This window comes from Podarcis muralis, chromosome 2, assembly GCF_964188315.1.
Source record: "Podarcis muralis chromosome 2, rPodMur119.hap1.1, whole genome shotgun sequence".
Classification (NCBI taxonomy): Eukaryota; Metazoa; Chordata; class Lepidosauria; order Squamata; family Lacertidae; genus Podarcis; species Podarcis muralis.
Genome location: NC_135656.1, coordinates 70,591,391 through 70,607,471, shown reverse-complemented (window position 1 = coordinate 70,607,471; position 16,081 = coordinate 70,591,391). Strand labels below are relative to the sequence as shown.

The window sequence follows — 16,081 nt, the reverse complement described above, 5'->3', positions numbered from 1 at the left end:
TGATGTGCTCTACAAAGCCCAAATGAAGTAGGAACACTTGCAGATTCTGTATTTCGTGTTCCACATAGATGGAGCATTTCATATCTATTAAGGCTGGCAAGGCATGAACAGGGCAGGAGAGCCCTATTCCTGGTGTCCTGGGAGCTAGACAGAAAGTACGGACAAGTGACAGTGCAAGGACAAGGCAACAGCAAACTCAAGTATCAAGGACCGAAAACAAGGGAGTACAGAAGAAGGGTATGATAGGTGTCATGGGGACACTGTAACAGCAAAGAAGACTCAAAGGGCACCAGGATGAGAAAGGGGGTCCAGAGAGCTAAATTAAGATTCCATCATCCACAACAAAGCCCACTGAGCTGGCTATATATGGACAGATAAAAGAAACCAATTGTAGGCAGCTGGTATGACTTGGCATGAAGCCCTCAGGAAGCCAGACTTGAGAAGTCACCATGGAACAGTGTGCACTCACAGAAGGAACTTGAAGACAAAGGGGAGGGGGGTTGTTGGTTAACGCTCCTGCTAGTATAATGTTTTCTTTACTAAAGCCTCTTTTTATTCACATTTTCTTTCTTACAATAATATTCTGAAACAGAGAGAGGAAAGAAGAGAGGGAAACTCTGTGCTCCAAGTCACAATTCCCACCATGTAGCATGGACATTGGACACGAAGATCATGAATGCAGCCTTGCTTTTTGTCCTCTGCACTTCAAACTCTGCAGTCTGCCCCCCTTTCACTCACCATTTAGCCAACGGGAGTTGTATTGGTCAGTCCTCATAGCAGTCTGCTTGCCCATGGTGCGGAAGATGGCGGCATCAGTGCCCATGAAGTCAATGTAGACACCAGCATAGAGTTCTTCATCTGTGGGCAACAGAGGGTAGGGGGAAGAAAATAAATTGAGAGTTTTGTTGAGGCAGGATTCCCAACCACTCACCCCACTGGTTCTGTGAAAGAGAGGGATGGGGGGAAATATATGAAATGCCTGGAATGGTTCACTTCTTAAATGATACCTACAGAAACAGGGAAGCTACTCACCGGCACTTTGAACAATGATGTGAAGACAAGTAGCTCAACCTTCTTCTTTTCCCACCTCCATCCACCCCCCCCCAAAAAAAAGTTGTGCACCAGGGGTTTGTACATCTCCATGTGAGAAAAGAATGCAAAGTTCTGTTTTGGGCATGGATGGCACAGACAGTATTGCCAGACTATGAAACAGGAACCATTGTCTCTCTTAGATCCTCAACGTTCATTCATTTGCTCTGAACTCTTAAATGGGTAGGAAAAAGAGAAACTCACCTCCTTCTGTAGTCCTTTCATTCTCAAACTCAATAAGAAAGCTCTGATTAGAGTTTTCTCCCTCTCCCTCTCTCACACACAACCTCTGAACACAGTGTTCAGAGGAGGGAGAATTTAACCAAGACCTTTTTCTTGTCTAAACTGCAGCCACTTCTACTATTTGCCTGATGGGGGAAAATAGTATTCAGGCAGCCATATATTTTCCCCCCTCAGCTTTGAGGGGAAATGTGATTTAGACTGGGAAATCCGTGTGTGTGTATGTGTAGGGGGGGGGGGGGAGAATTAATCCCTCCCCTAGTGCCACTGCCTCATTCCATTCAAGGGCCCCCGCAGCTGCTTTAAGAAAACCACCACCACCCAAAACCCAAGAAACTTCAAGAGAGCCAATCACAGATTTCCTGCATCTCATCTAGTTTGACCCTAGGTATATCAACTGCCCTTCACACCTAATATAGTTTAAATAGTTTAGGGTTACCCTGTTCTGTGCTCTTTTCCCCATCTTCTCCCTTGCAAAAACATGCAGCCTTTCCATGTCATACCACTCTGGTGGCATCACCAACAATTCTTACAGACAAACTTAGAAGTTAAGAGGAAAAGAAGTTCCCCGCCCCTAACTCAGATGCTTTAGGTGCTAATACTCAGGGGAATTCAGAAATCTGTAATTAAAACATGAAATAAAGAGTAAAGGGGGACTGTATCTCCTAATTCTTGTCCATGCACAATAATTATTGTATCGAGTAACACTGGATAAGAGATGTGGGGAAAGGAAAAGAGTGAAGCACCTGCACTTCCTGGTCTCCTGACTTCATTCAGGTCATGCCTGAAGCTGTTGTCAGCATGGAACGGCTATATATTTAAGGATGAATTAATTAAATGCTAGAATTTTTTTGGGGTGGTGGTGGTATGGTGATTCTATTTGGTAGTAAGTGTGAGATCAAACTTGGAATCTGCGTGAATTGTTCTTGGAGAGTGGGAATGAAAAGAAACGACAAGGGGAAAGCAAGGTCTCTGTAGAAGGGGCCCTTTCTTGTTGCTCTGACCTTTCATTGATAGAAGAAACCTCATAATGATCAAAGGCAGGGAAGAAAAGGATCAAGATTATTCGTCATGCACAACATATGAACTGTTAGGTGCCCTTCCATAGTTTCCCTACCGCTGCACTGAATCTCTTATACAGAAATTAGTAAGGCTTACAGAAATGAACCTAAGTTCATTAGCAAAGCTGCTAATCAGGTCCAGCACTCAGCCAGGAACCCACTGGTACAAGGGCACAATTCCCGCCTGTCTCAGGCCAGTGCTGCAGCTGCTTTCAGATTAATTAAGAAGTTTGGAGCTTGTCGTGTAAATGGATACTAATGCTTGGACAAGATCAGAGGCAGCCAGGCCATATCAAGGGGTTGGGGGATTTGCAGGAAGAAAGAACTTTGGCCAGCACTGGAACCGACTCTTAGGGGAGAGTGGTGCAGCTGTTGTGCCAGTAGTAGGCCCAGGGTCAGCAGGACAATGATACCACTCCTAATTATCTCCCTGCTGTGAAGTTTTGTAACCCCAGCCCTCCACATAGGGGAAAGCCCTGTGGAGCTTGAGCCACCATTTGAACTGGAGATGGAGGGGCCCTGCGGGAGATGGTATGGCCACACAGGACAAAGTTCAGAGGATGTCCATGCTTGAAATCAACCTGGGGTTGAGTGAAAAAAGGTGGGTCTATGTGGTGAGGGAAGGATATAAGAATCCAAGAAGATGAGAACATTCAAAGATATATTTATATACAGATATTAAAGGGCAAGAGTAAAATACAGTGGTACCTCGGGTTAAGTACTTAATTCGATCCAGAGGTCCGTTCTTAACCTGAAACTGTTCTTAACCTGAAGCACCACTTTAGCTAATGGGGCCTCCTGCTGCTGCTGCGCGATTTCTGTTCTCATCCTGAAGCAAAGTTCTTAATCCGAGGTGCTATTTCTGGGTTAGCGGAGTCTGTAACCTGAAGCGTATGTAACATGAAGCGTATGTAACCCGCGGTACCACTGAATACATTGGTAACTCTAGCACGACCAATGGAAAGGACCAGGTTTCTCAAGGGAAGCAGAGGGGTCTGCATGAAATTTGCAGCTGGCTTAAGTCAGAATATAGCTGACTATATGTGAATATAGCTGGCCACTCAGGCATTGTGCTGTTTTGGAATGCTAGGGCAGTGGGAGGAATAATCATGTCTGATGGATAAGTGGAAACGATTGGACCATAACAAAGTGACATAAATGTCATCTGTGAAATTTTGCCAAGGAACCTCTCAGAACTTTGCTATTCGCCAAAGCCCTATTCCTCCTCTTCTCCCACCAGATGGGACACTGCAGTTTAGTGAACAGTATGTCCTTTCTCTTCTTTATCAGCATCCGAGAGGCCATGATCTTTCCCCATTAACTCCGATGACATTTCCAGCTAACTCATCCATGCCTGAGGATGGCCAAAACCATTTCCTGACACAGAGCTGCTGTTGCGTTGCATGCTTATAAGTAGCATAGCCCCCCTCCCTCTTATCAATCCTGATATCGTTTTAGAACTCATAAAGAGGGAAATTTCTCAACAGAGGCTGGATGACCATCTGTCATGGATGTTTTAGTTGAGATTCCTGCATTGCAGAAGGTTGGACTAGATGGCCCTGGGGGTCCCTTCCAACTCTACAATTGTATGCCTATAGAATGACTGATGTTGCACAACCATGGAACTCACTTATTAATGCTGATACGGTGTCCACCTTTGGGTCATACGAGCATTTTCCTTTTCCTGACTCAAGCTTCTCTGGTTCCAGGTAGAATATGTAATCCTGGAAAGTAAGGCAACAGGTAGATCAATGATTTGCTTTACCACACACTATGACCTTAGGCCTTCACAACTCTTTTTAATCAGAGAGCATCTAAAAGTACATGGAATACAAGATGCTGAATACGTTAATCACACTGTCCAAACCGCATCTCTCTGGAGTGGAATTTTCGTCCAACAAGGTTATAAGCAGTGGAATGTAAGAAATCCTGGCATGTAATATTTCTACCCCATGGAAGCTGCTTTAAATCATTTTTCAATGGTGGCTGACTCACTGGTGAGTTCATTACCTCACCATGCAAAGCTATTTTTTCCATGCCACTACAGGCTTTATTTTGTTCAGAGACCCTGTGGAGGCATGGAGAAAAATCACCACCAAACATGTAGAAAGCTGGTGCAAACATCACCCTAGCAACTGCAGTACTGTATACATGCTACTCTTACAAGTTTTATATTAATTTCAAGTCAACCCTAAGAAATGTGGCAGCAGAGCCACTCTCTAAAGCTACTGCACTGACCGATTTACAGGAACATTCACTTTCTAATTCTTTGTAAACACCTCCCAAATATGTGTCCCATTTTAAAGTTGCAGAAGTAACATTTCTCCTCCTAAAGAAACCTGTACTGTAAATGAAAAAAACCAAAACACATTAATATAAAAATAGTGTATCCCACCATCTTTATCCGCATGGTGCTACTTTACAAACCCATTCCTAAAATTCATACTTCTGGACCTCTCCATCTCAAGAAACACTGGACGTAACATTCTAGCCAAAGATTCAACGTTTTCCCTGCAATGTTTGCACACAACATTACATTTTCAGACTTTTTCCACTGGGTAAGACCACTGGGTGAAGTGAAACAACTGTGTGCTGTAATGTGTGAACACTACAGGTAAGTGTCTAGTTACCACATATTATTACTAAGTAGTACCTAGACACTGATGAACTTCAGATTGCCTTCAAACACCCTGTGCTACAATCTCTTCTGAGTATGAAACAACAATAAATCACGGATGTCACATTTCCCCCCACGCCCTAGAGGACAACCAACAGCTACAAGCAGAGCAGATAGGATGCAGGCCTTAAATATTGCTGAGAAGTGCAGAGTGAGTGAATGCCATTTGAATCCCTCCTGTCATGAAACTAATGACTCATTACTCCAGTGACTCACAAGCGGTACACTGGGATCCACTTCTGGCCTTATAAGAGGGTTGCTAGGATGCTGGCAATGCTTGTAGGTGCCAATGCGGCAGAAGGAGCAGTGGAGAAGAGACTGCCAAGCCAGGGTGGTAGAATCAACATTTGGGAAAGAAATCCCACAAGTGGATCTTTTTAATGAAATGTTTGGAAATCACTGCTTTAGTGGGCTGGAAGCCATTTAGAAATTAAAGAAAAATGCTGTGAAAAGGTTTAAGAGGTTTCCTCCCACAAAATACCTCTTGTGGTTTGATAAAAACATTAAACCTAATCTGCCAATGTTAAGCACTATTAAATAGTGCCAGATTACCAAACAGGCGGAGAGTAGGCACTGACCTCTGGGCCTCATGCATTTTAGAGGCCCTGCAACAACGGATGAAAATAATATTGATTTGATCTGGAAGAAAATTACAATCAAGTTTTCTTAGTTCAATATTATCCCATTAGAGTGCATGCACAAGGGGGAAGGACAAGATTTCGACTGCCTAGGGGCCTCCACAGGGTTTAATATGGCACTGCTTTTAATTCCCATTTATTTTGATGGGAGTGGCTTAGGTTGCAGAACTTGACATACCTACTTGAGAGTAGGCCCCTGCTTCCAGACAGGAGTTTAATATGAAAACAGGTCATTGAGCTATTGCAAACAAGATTGTTGGCAACAGGTGGTATATATCAGATTTCCTCTAGAAAGGGTCTATGCAGATTAATTTGGAGTGAGGAGGATGTGGGCTAACATTTTGATGCTGACAATGTTATGTGAATGTGGCAATCAATCAATCAATAATCCCACAATAAACATCCAACTGAAAGTACCCTCAGTTGGACCTACTTCTGAGTAGACAAACATTGGCATGAACTGTTAAATAGCTTCTGTTAAATGAGATGTAAATTTTAGCTGGAACAGACTTATTTTTATATTATTGATTTATTGGGAAGTATACATATTTGTTCATATAATTTTACCCAAAATGTTTTTATTAAAATGTCACAAAAATGACTTCAGCATGTTTTTAAAGAAAACAAAAGTCTGTTAAAATATTTTATTATATCTGTATTGGCCATGAAAAATATTTACTACTGATACTGTCCCTTGTTTTTCTAAGCTAAACGTCTTCCTTTGTTGAATAGGGTCCAATTGGCTATTGTGCAGCTACTGTTCTAGAATTGTGGCTATTTATTAACAGATCATTCCTACAAAAATGTAAGTGAGAACTTTTCAGCCCCCCCCCCCCCATCCAGCGAATGGAAAGCAGAGCAGTTTAAAGGCTTTGTGTTTTAAGAATGGGGTGGTGTAAGGACTGAATAGATAAGGAGTGTGAGATACACGGTTCAAATATTTTTAACTCAGACTATTATTGAGTTCATTCTTTTGACAGCATTCACCCTATTGATCTTTGGTAAATGGTGCTGATGCTGTCTTCAAGATGGATTGGATTGGACAGAATAAACCCCTTTCTGTAGTTCATCTTTCACCTGAGGAATGGCTAAAGTCAGCTACTTTTAGCAGAATGGGCTGAGTCAGCAGCATAAGGAACTAGAGTTGGGATGAGTGAATGAGATAAAAGAACAGACATGAATATGAGCATAGGGAATTTGTGGTCCCAGCATACAGCTTCGTGGGGGCCAGAAATACCAGCTAATGCCAGCACAGACACATATCCAAAGAGTTCTCACTAGATACAGACACTTGAATAATGCCAGGTTTTTGTAAGAAAGTGCAGGGGTCTAACTGGCTTGGGACCAGGGTCCCAAAATAACCCCCTCCCTCCACATATGCCTACCCAGCCTCTACGTCCTTAGCCAGGGCTCAGTTCTAGTCAACTGAGGTGCAGCAGGTGGCTGTGGAGGAAAGGGCATTGATGTGGTGGTGCATCAAACCTGATGACATTTTAATGCCACACAAGCACCCTCTTATTTTGCAATTCCTTTCAATTTGTCTCAGCTCTAAATTTATTTTTTATTTTCACCAAATGATTTGATGCTGCATATATCTTACAGTTAATAAGTGCTTTCCCCACTATGCATTTAGGTGGGCATTATGAGCTTCCTGTGTTTGTATCTGGAACCTGACCTGAGCTAGCTTTGTCTGCATCTCTGTCTCTGATTCATAATTTGAGACTCCTGATTATTTTGCTAAAGCCTTTGACACTCTTGGGATTTCACTGGATGACTCTGAAAAGAGCACTAAATGTTGCAAGGATTCTTTATTAAAGTGGGGATAGGGACACCTGTCCATAGAAGTCCACTTGACTGGAGACAAGTGCAAATGCAGTTTATTTACATAGCATACAAATAAATGGAACATGACTGATATGTTTGGGATAAAACAGCTGTTTGAAGTTTAAGCACAACACAGTTTACAAGAGTTGTACTAATGGGAATGTCACAAATTGTATTATTTGGTGTCGTTATAGGTTTCATCCACAGGTGGTGGTTGGGATCTGCAATTTACCAAAAGATAGAGGAGGCTTGAAGGGTTCCAGACTGCAGAAGGATGTGACAAGTGTGTTTTCTACACCATTCCCTTTGCAACTTCTCATCATCTGATACATCCCACTCTCTTCCCCACCTCATTGTGCTAACAGCTTGGGAGGTCAACAGTGGCAGGATATCAGTGAAGACTTGCTTCCTTTTTCTAATGTATGTCAAACACATGGTGACAATGCCCAAGGGAGTGAGGAAACTAGGATGGCTCCTGACATTGTGCAATGCATTTTAACTGGCTAATAGCAATCAGTGATAATATAAATAGCACATCAAGTAGAAGCTGGAGATTCAAGCTACAAAGAGCAGGAAAATGAAAGCTGGCTTTTGAATGAGACTAAGTGTTGACACACAAAACTATAGTTCTAGTAAATCCTGCAGACAGCAGATGCAGGCGGCTAAGCAGCTATACCTACAGATAATTACACCTAGTTGTAGTTTAAGGTGTTGCCCTTAGAGGAACATGTCATACCATGCTGTTAAGTCAGCTTGAGAACTTCTTTTCCTACTAATAAATGCAATAAATAATAAAAGAACTGGAATGGAAGACTTTCAGTCTCTGTATAGAAACTGAGAATGGTGTGTGTGTGTGTGTGTGTGTGTGTGTGACATCTTCCCACAAGCAGTGTTGAGTGCCAACCTGTTTAGGAAACCCACTAGACATGCATTCTTTCTGGAAAGATGATTTTGCTTAGGAGTTGCACTTCCTGTTTATTTAGAGCTTTGGGCTCACGTGGGCAGACTGCTTTGGTGTCAAATGCCATTGTTCAGCACTGAGAAAAAGTGTGCTTCTTGTGGAAAATGCAAAAGTGATTGTGCCACTTGTGAGTTTTCTGTTTTGAAGTGTAAAATGGAACATTCAGTAAAGAAAAGAGAAAAAGAAAACCCAATGTTACTTATACACTGTGTAATAGTAGTAGTAGTAGTAGTAGTAGTAGTAGTAGTAGTAATAATAATAATAATAATGTCTTTGCCTGGCGTGCTCTGGTCCATGGGGTCACGAAGAGTCGGACACGACTAAACGACTAAACAACAACAATGTCTTTGACAATGACCTCGCTACAGCTCAGCAGCACAGAATAAGGCCCTGCAGATGAAAACAGCTACCAGGATGACTCCAGGGGTAAGACAAGGCATTATCAAAACTAGAGAATCCAACAGAAGGAAGAAAATGCTAAGAAATCAGAGCACTACATTTTAGGCTGTTCAGGGAAGTTTTTAATGTATGATATTTTAGTGTTTTTTGGTTTCTATGGAAGCCGCCCAGAGTGGCTGGAGAAACCCAGCCAGATGGGCGGGGTACAAATAATAAATTATTATTATTATTATTATTATTATTATTATTATTATTATTATAGGCTGATTCTCCAATTTACAATCAAGCAACACCAAAACCTTAAGGAAAGTTAAGATTCTCAAGATTAGGTTCAGTTGTTTTCTTGTGAAAGTTTCAAACACTCCAACCAAGACTATTCAGCCTTGACAAGAATAGCATATAGCATTTCCTGTCTTCTTTTTTTGTGCACCATCTTGAACACACATGGGAGAGTACCTACTGCTGAGTGAAAGGAGGCTTTAGTCCCATACAAATCCACATTAGGAGCTCAACCACTCAATCAATCTAATTATTCAGCACTACCCTGTAAATGGGGAAACATACCATCCTTAATACTATCTGACATAAAAAGGGTTCTGTTAATTAGGACCAATTCCTATGTTCACAGAGCAATGTAGGAATTGCCATATGGCTGGATTCCATGCTGCTTTGATAATGTTTCTTAGAGGGAAACCATACGAGCTGAGCAACTGAAATAGTTCATTCCCACACCAAAGTCTTTAGCCAATTGAAGGACCATGCCCACAAAGTTTCTACTAATAGAGACTAATGGAAATCTCATAATCTCCTCCCAACTAACGGTCGTCCTTATCAATTAAATGACAACAATGAGAAAACTGGAAAGGAAATTAATGGGATGGCTTCCTGCATTGGCTATGACTTGCAATAATCAGTAGAAGAAGCATACATTACATCCGATACACAAGTAAAACACATTTTCTCATCATTTTCTTTTTTTACATGATTTCTCAGCAAACATACTTACAAAAACTGTATGTAATCATTAATAAAGTCCACACTCCTTACAACAACTAAGCTTATACAATAGGCCCACCCCACCCGCTGCTCCCACAGTCATCACAACCTTGATTACCCCAATCTAGTTATTCATGCCACCTCATATCAAGCAAACCTTTGCTTGAAACAGCAAACCCATTTGTCTCAATGTCAAACAGTCAAGGACATGGTTCTATACTATATGTACTAAGGAACATCCTGAGAGTGTTCTTTCCTGGCACAAACCTTGTGCGAGCCTGGGGAAGAAGGAGTTAGTTCAAGTGAGGAGACGCAAGGAGAGGCGGTACAGGAAGCGCGCTCATTGCTAGATAGGAAGGGGGGTGAATTTAAGGGCCAGTCCTATTCCCATAGGTCTGGCCCCCTTCCCTTGTTAGTTAGTTGTTAGGTACATGCCAGTTGAAAATGAAAGTTAGAGTGCCCAGGCTCAGGCATGCTAAGAAAGGAGCCAGTTGTGTCCTTGGGGAAGAGCATGGCAGGGCAGAGCGCGATTCCCACCTTGCGTTCCACTGGAGACGGGTGGAGGGAGGAGTCAACTGCTCTACTTCCCCGTCCTCCCTGCTGGATGGACTGGTTCAGCTCAAAAGCCTGAGGAGAGGAGGAGCAGAGAGTTAGCGCTGGCAGGGTGACCTGCCAGAGAAGCAGGAATGGCAGGGTATGGCCAGAGAATGCAGCATGCAGAAGTCTTTTGTCTCTCTCAAATATACACACATACTTCTATGGAGATCAAAATCCCCTCGTCAAATATTTATGACCTGTATTTAGACTGAATGTGTATCTGCTTGTTGGGTTTGACTTTATGTACAACTATGCATTCGCTCCCAAAAACATATTGCCTCTGCTGCTAAAATTAGTGGGATGGGGTTGGGGGTGGGAAGGCAGAAATCAGTTTGGGGGCTAGAGAAGACCCTGAAATGAGGTTTAGCTACTCCTGCTAAACAAAATACTGTAAGAAGAGCATTTACAAAAGTGGTTTTCAATTGGTTTTCCTATTTTTAAGTTGTTGTCATAAAATATAATAAATGTGGAAAATATATTCACACCTATGCAAGCAGATTCTCCTTGTATTATTTTAAAGATTTGATGCTAACACTAGACAGTTTAAGCAAATATAATATAAGGAACACACGATGTTAGAGGTGTTGTAACAATAAGGCTAATTTCACACATATTTTGTGTGCGTCCCCCAAGGCATACTGGGCGGAAATGACTATGATAAACAATTCCATTAAAACCAGAGGTTATTTTACTTGTCTGTATTGAAAGATTCCGTAAACAAGTGCAATTATTAGCTAACTGGGAACATGTTAATGACAGCCAAAAATCTGGTTACCAGTAAATAAAAATCAGATAAGATTCCATAAATTTGGAAATGGTTCAGTAAAATATGGCATATTTCCAAGTTAGAGAACCCGTTAAAGTCTGACAAATTTTATGTGACATGGAGGGTCTTGCATGACATAATGGTTATCACAAATTAAGGCTACAATTCTATACATTTACTCCCATACTTAGGAGAAAGTCTCATTCTGCACAGTGGGGGATTACTAGGATTAGGCTTTATGTATTTAATGTGATTTAAATAATGCTTAATCATCAAAACCTCTAAGTGGTTTCCATAATATATATATTAAAATTACTGATAATATCAGACGTTTAAAACAATACATTTAAGTAATAACACAGTATGCTTCTTGTGACCTAGTTACAAATTACTTTATATATGATCCCAACACCTCATCTCTTCCTACGCTATTATTATTATTATTATTATTATTATTATTATTAGGGAAACACTATGTCTACATGTTTTATTTTGATATTTTCACTGTCCCCATTACCTTTTTCAAAACCTGGAGCTCCATCTCCTTGTCAGAATGTGTGTGTGTGTGTGTGTGTGTGTGTGTGTGTGTGTGTGAAGCCCTGTTGTGCAAAGTGGAATTCCTTGTGCAGGACTTCTGCTGACGGGGATGGTTAGGTGAATCCCTAAGAGCCTAACTTACCTTTCAGAATTGTTGGGATGATAAATGAGAGCCACGTAAAGGTGTGTGTGGGGGTGGAGATTCATGTATGCAGCCTTTGGCTCCCTTTGATGAGAAGTGGGATATGAATGGGCTGAACAAACATACAAACATAAGACAGTTGAGAAGATTCCACATCTCATTACCCAAGACTCGAATCTCAGTCCCTTATTGCTTGTTGAATGTTGCCAGAGGCTGCTTTCCTAGCATGGTCTAAGAGCAAGCCCATATGCTTCTCCAGCACTGATCTGGCTGCAGTCCCAGCCATATGCTCCTTCAGTACCTCACCTGTGCTTTACGGCCTCGATTGACAAAGGTGCAGACAGGATTGTATGCTCCAGTGCCACAAACATACAAGTGGGTTCGATTCCAGGGCTGGATAAGGCGGATGAAATTCCCACACTCGCCCTGGAAAACAAAGAGAGATGGCAAGTTAGTCCCAGCCTCCTATGAAATTGTATCTACTTTAAGGAGATTAGTCAGCCTATGGTAAATGGAGCAATTCTATCCTCTGTTCAGCATGGCCTAAGCAGTGATTTACACATATTTTGAAGCAATCAGGTAATTGCTTCAGCATTAAATGAAAGCTCCCTGAACACCCAGTAAGTCACAAAATCAGACCACATGGAATGGTCTGTGTATCAAATGGTCCTCTTCAACAACATTTGCTTCCAGTTAAAATTGAGGCAAGCTAGGTCTGGCGCACTTTGAAAATCCACAAATAAACCTTTTGGATCTACCCCTCCAACACCTTTTCCAGCAATGAGTTTTGGATGCACTTCAGAGACAATTTTCCTGCACTCCTTTTAAGTCATGTTCCTGTTGGAAGAGTTTTGAACTAAACCCCCTTCCGGAGCAAACATTCCTTGCTCACATCTTACACTGCAACATCTGTAGCTGATGTTAACGGTGCCGCTCAGAACTCCCAACTCACAGCCAATTTTTCTGAAAACTGAGAAAAGAATAACTGTAAGATTGCAATAATATATCTTGGTGTCAGGGTGGTAAATCCTGGACTCCCAGCCCATTCCTGCTTGTTTTCAAAAGCCAGAAAATAGTGCCCTGAATAACCAAAGCATAACCAACTAAGCAGAAGGGGAATCTCTGGACTTATCTATGCCAGGAAAGAAAATATATTAAGGTCAGCCTTTAGATTCCCACTCATTAAGAGGTAGTAAGAACTGATTGGCTACAGAAGGGTGGACTGAAAACTAATAGGTAAACGATAGCAGTGAGGCCCAGAGGGCAAGAAGAGCAATTCCCAGAATGTATGCAGGCCTGTGTTGTCAAGGCCTGAGTTCATTTACTGACTGGATTCTAGACTAGGCATGGAGCTCCATGCAGTGTGTCTGACTGTAGAGTCCAGTTTACTTCTCACATCTCATGTTTCCTCTTTGCCTCAAACCTCCAGTTAGGCAAATCAAAACAGTACTGGGCTGGGGCCATGATAACAGAGTTCAGTAGGATGGGGAAAATGCAAGCAAACAGTTTCCTTTACTAAGCCAGCTTAGCTGCTCTAAGACTGAGCCCCAAACAGTAGCAGCAGAGAAATCCCAAGAGGACAGAGTTCAAGGTCAGCTGGCCAAAGGCTGACTGTGCCTTGTAGGAAACAGCTTGGTAACCCTTTGACCTCTTGCTTCCTCCTACTGAAATTTAGTACACGTTACTGCTGATAGACTTAACTGGGGTTGGGCAAAACCCCCAGTTCCTTTAAAGTACTGCTGACGAGGCATCTTCACTTTCATGTGCCATACACATCAACATTCCATAACCCCCTAGAAGTGTTTAGCAGCCCTTGCCTTTAGAAAGATTGCACAAGACACAAGAGTTTGGCTAACTTGGCCATGATTATATCCTCTTGTAACAGAGGTTGGGAAGTGCAAGTTTACAGCTGCACTCAATTCCAGTGCTAAGCAGAACCCTGTGACCAAAAGATGACTTCATCACCAACTGCACTGCACTTTAGCTTCCAGAAACTAGCAAAGTTTTACAATGGTGATGTCATTTTCTTCAAAATCTTTCTATTTAATTCCGTCTTTGCTATTTTAGCTTTTCCAACTACAAACAGAGCACTGTCACTTCATCACATACTAAAATTTGTGTTGTATTTTAGGGTTTCTGAAACACCCACACAGACGTAAATGTTTCTGCTCAAATGCTGGAAACCTTTGTACAGGTACTCAAGGAATTATGACCATGGATTTAGCTTGTGTACATGAATGTGCAGCACAAGGAACCAGGGTTTTTGTGACTCAGGAGTAAACAGGAAGTGAGGAGGGCAGTCATAGGCAATAGGGCATCATCATTTGCTCATATTGCATATCCCTGAGGTGGTGTGAGCAATACAAATTGCCACTGCTTGGTGGCTTTCAGTCTTAAAGATCTTGGGAGGAAGGAAGCTTCAGAAGGACAGCTTTCATCATCCTACCACGTTACTAGCATTCCTTCGCCTCCACTCTTTTCCCACATCCTCTAAAAAACTGAAGACCATACAAGAAGTACTTACATTACTGTTCTTCCCTGAAAGAACGCACTCTTCTATCCTTTGTTGAGACGCAGGCCAGTGGATCTGCCAAAACAATACAAAACCTTCAGCCTTTTAATTATAATTCTCCGCAGAATCATGCTAAGAGAAATATTAAAAAGGGGTGGATGTATCTATCCCACTTCTAAATCTAATCCCAAACCATCAAGTTTTCTGGGAAGGTGGATTTTAATTTAAAGCACTGGTCACTAAGGACCTTTCAAAATTATCAATTTGTATGGCATCAAGCGTTCACTTGTCAGGTTCATTTGTGTTTTCTAAAGGTAACACTTTGGGTGAAGGGAGTATCACATTTCCCACAATATTTGTGAGAAACTAATTCACCCACCCTTTGATGTGACAAAAATGCATCAATTTTGTTACAAGATGCTGCATGGAAGTGTCACAGACACCTAGTGGATTGTTGCTTTGTAGCAACAGCAGTGATAGTGACTCCTTTTGCACCTTCATCATCTTGTTACTTTTAAGAAGATTAATTTTAATCTTTTTCTAAATAAAACTTTATTAAAAAATGCTCTTTAGAAATTAAGCACTCACTCTCAGGTATGTTCATGTAGCCCTGCAAGCCACTGCTCATGCTGACGATGTCTCTGCATTTTATTAATTTGTTGATAAGAGAAGTTATTTGAAGAGTGTTGTGTGCTTTCCCCTCTCCAGGACTGAACTGTATTTCTCCCATCAGATGAAAACAGAAGTGGCCATGATTCTCCTCAGCAAGGCTATCCCACCGCAGCATGGCTACTTCCACCCAACAATTACATGTGGACTCTGTATATCACACTTTTGCCTTTCCGCTGTGCCTTGCATAAATAGTGTTGCATAGCATGGTGTTATATGTTGCTTGGAGGCCTTTGGGTAGCAAGCAACTAAAATGTCTAATGAAGAATATTTATTCTGTAAAACTAACAGTTCTGTAAGAACTTTTATATATTTTGTGAGACCAAAATATAGTCAGGGTACACATTGACTAATCACCTGGATCAGCCCTAAAAAGAAATAGCAAGAGCATTTAACGTCTTCCATGAGAATCAGTGATGGGTCTGTTTTCCCTGTTTCTAGCTCTGGAGGGCATTGTGGGGGGTAGGCAGAGAAGAGACAACTGGGATGCCATCCCCACTTGCTCCATTGACTGCCTTCCTGCTGTTCCTTGAATTTGATTTAGAGTGGGGGAGGCGGTGGCAAAGGAGATACTTTCCCCACTTACCTTGAGACTTGTCTTCTTGTTTTTCTTGCTCTGAAGGGTGTATTTATTTTCATTTTCACAATAATATTCCCTAGGCAGCTCAAGGTGGCATACATAGTTCTACCCTTCATCGTTATATCCTCACAGAAATCCTGTGAGGCAGGGTTAGTCTGAGTGACTGGCCCAAAATCGCCCAGTGGACTTCATAACTAAGTGGTGATTTGAACCCTGGTCTCCCAGGTCAACCAATCAGTTGATGTTTTGATATATAGGAATATTCCCAGTATTCCCAATGTTGTGTCAAGCCACTCCCCCTGGCAGCAGCCATTTTATGACTGGTATCCATAGCATTCTCTCAAAACTAGAAATGTGCCCCTGAACCCACTCTACTAATCCATACTCATCACA

At 41.8% G+C, this 16,081-nt stretch overlaps 1 protein-coding gene across 7 annotated transcripts in view; it reads right to left on the bottom strand.

The window, feature by feature from the left end:
- The window catches only part of SEMA3F (semaphorin 3F), a 122,978-nt gene that overhangs the window by 24,046 nt on the left and 82,851 nt on the right, over positions 1–16,081 (bottom strand). For 6 of the 7 annotated variants that reach the window (XM_028718636.2, XM_028718637.2, XM_028718639.2 and 3 more), the window contains exons 4-8: positions 14,452–14,514; positions 12,234–12,353; positions 10,423–10,512; positions 4,021–4,114; positions 739–858 (exon numbers count right to left, since the gene is read on the bottom strand). In XM_028718636.2, coding sequence (XP_028574469.1) covers positions 739–858; positions 4,021–4,114; positions 10,423–10,512; positions 12,234–12,353; positions 14,452–14,514 — 487 coding nt within the window. The remainder of the gene's footprint in view (positions 1–738; positions 859–4,020; positions 4,115–10,422; positions 10,513–12,233; positions 12,354–14,451; positions 14,515–16,081) is intronic. The other variant, XM_028718642.2, reaches the window with a different exon arrangement.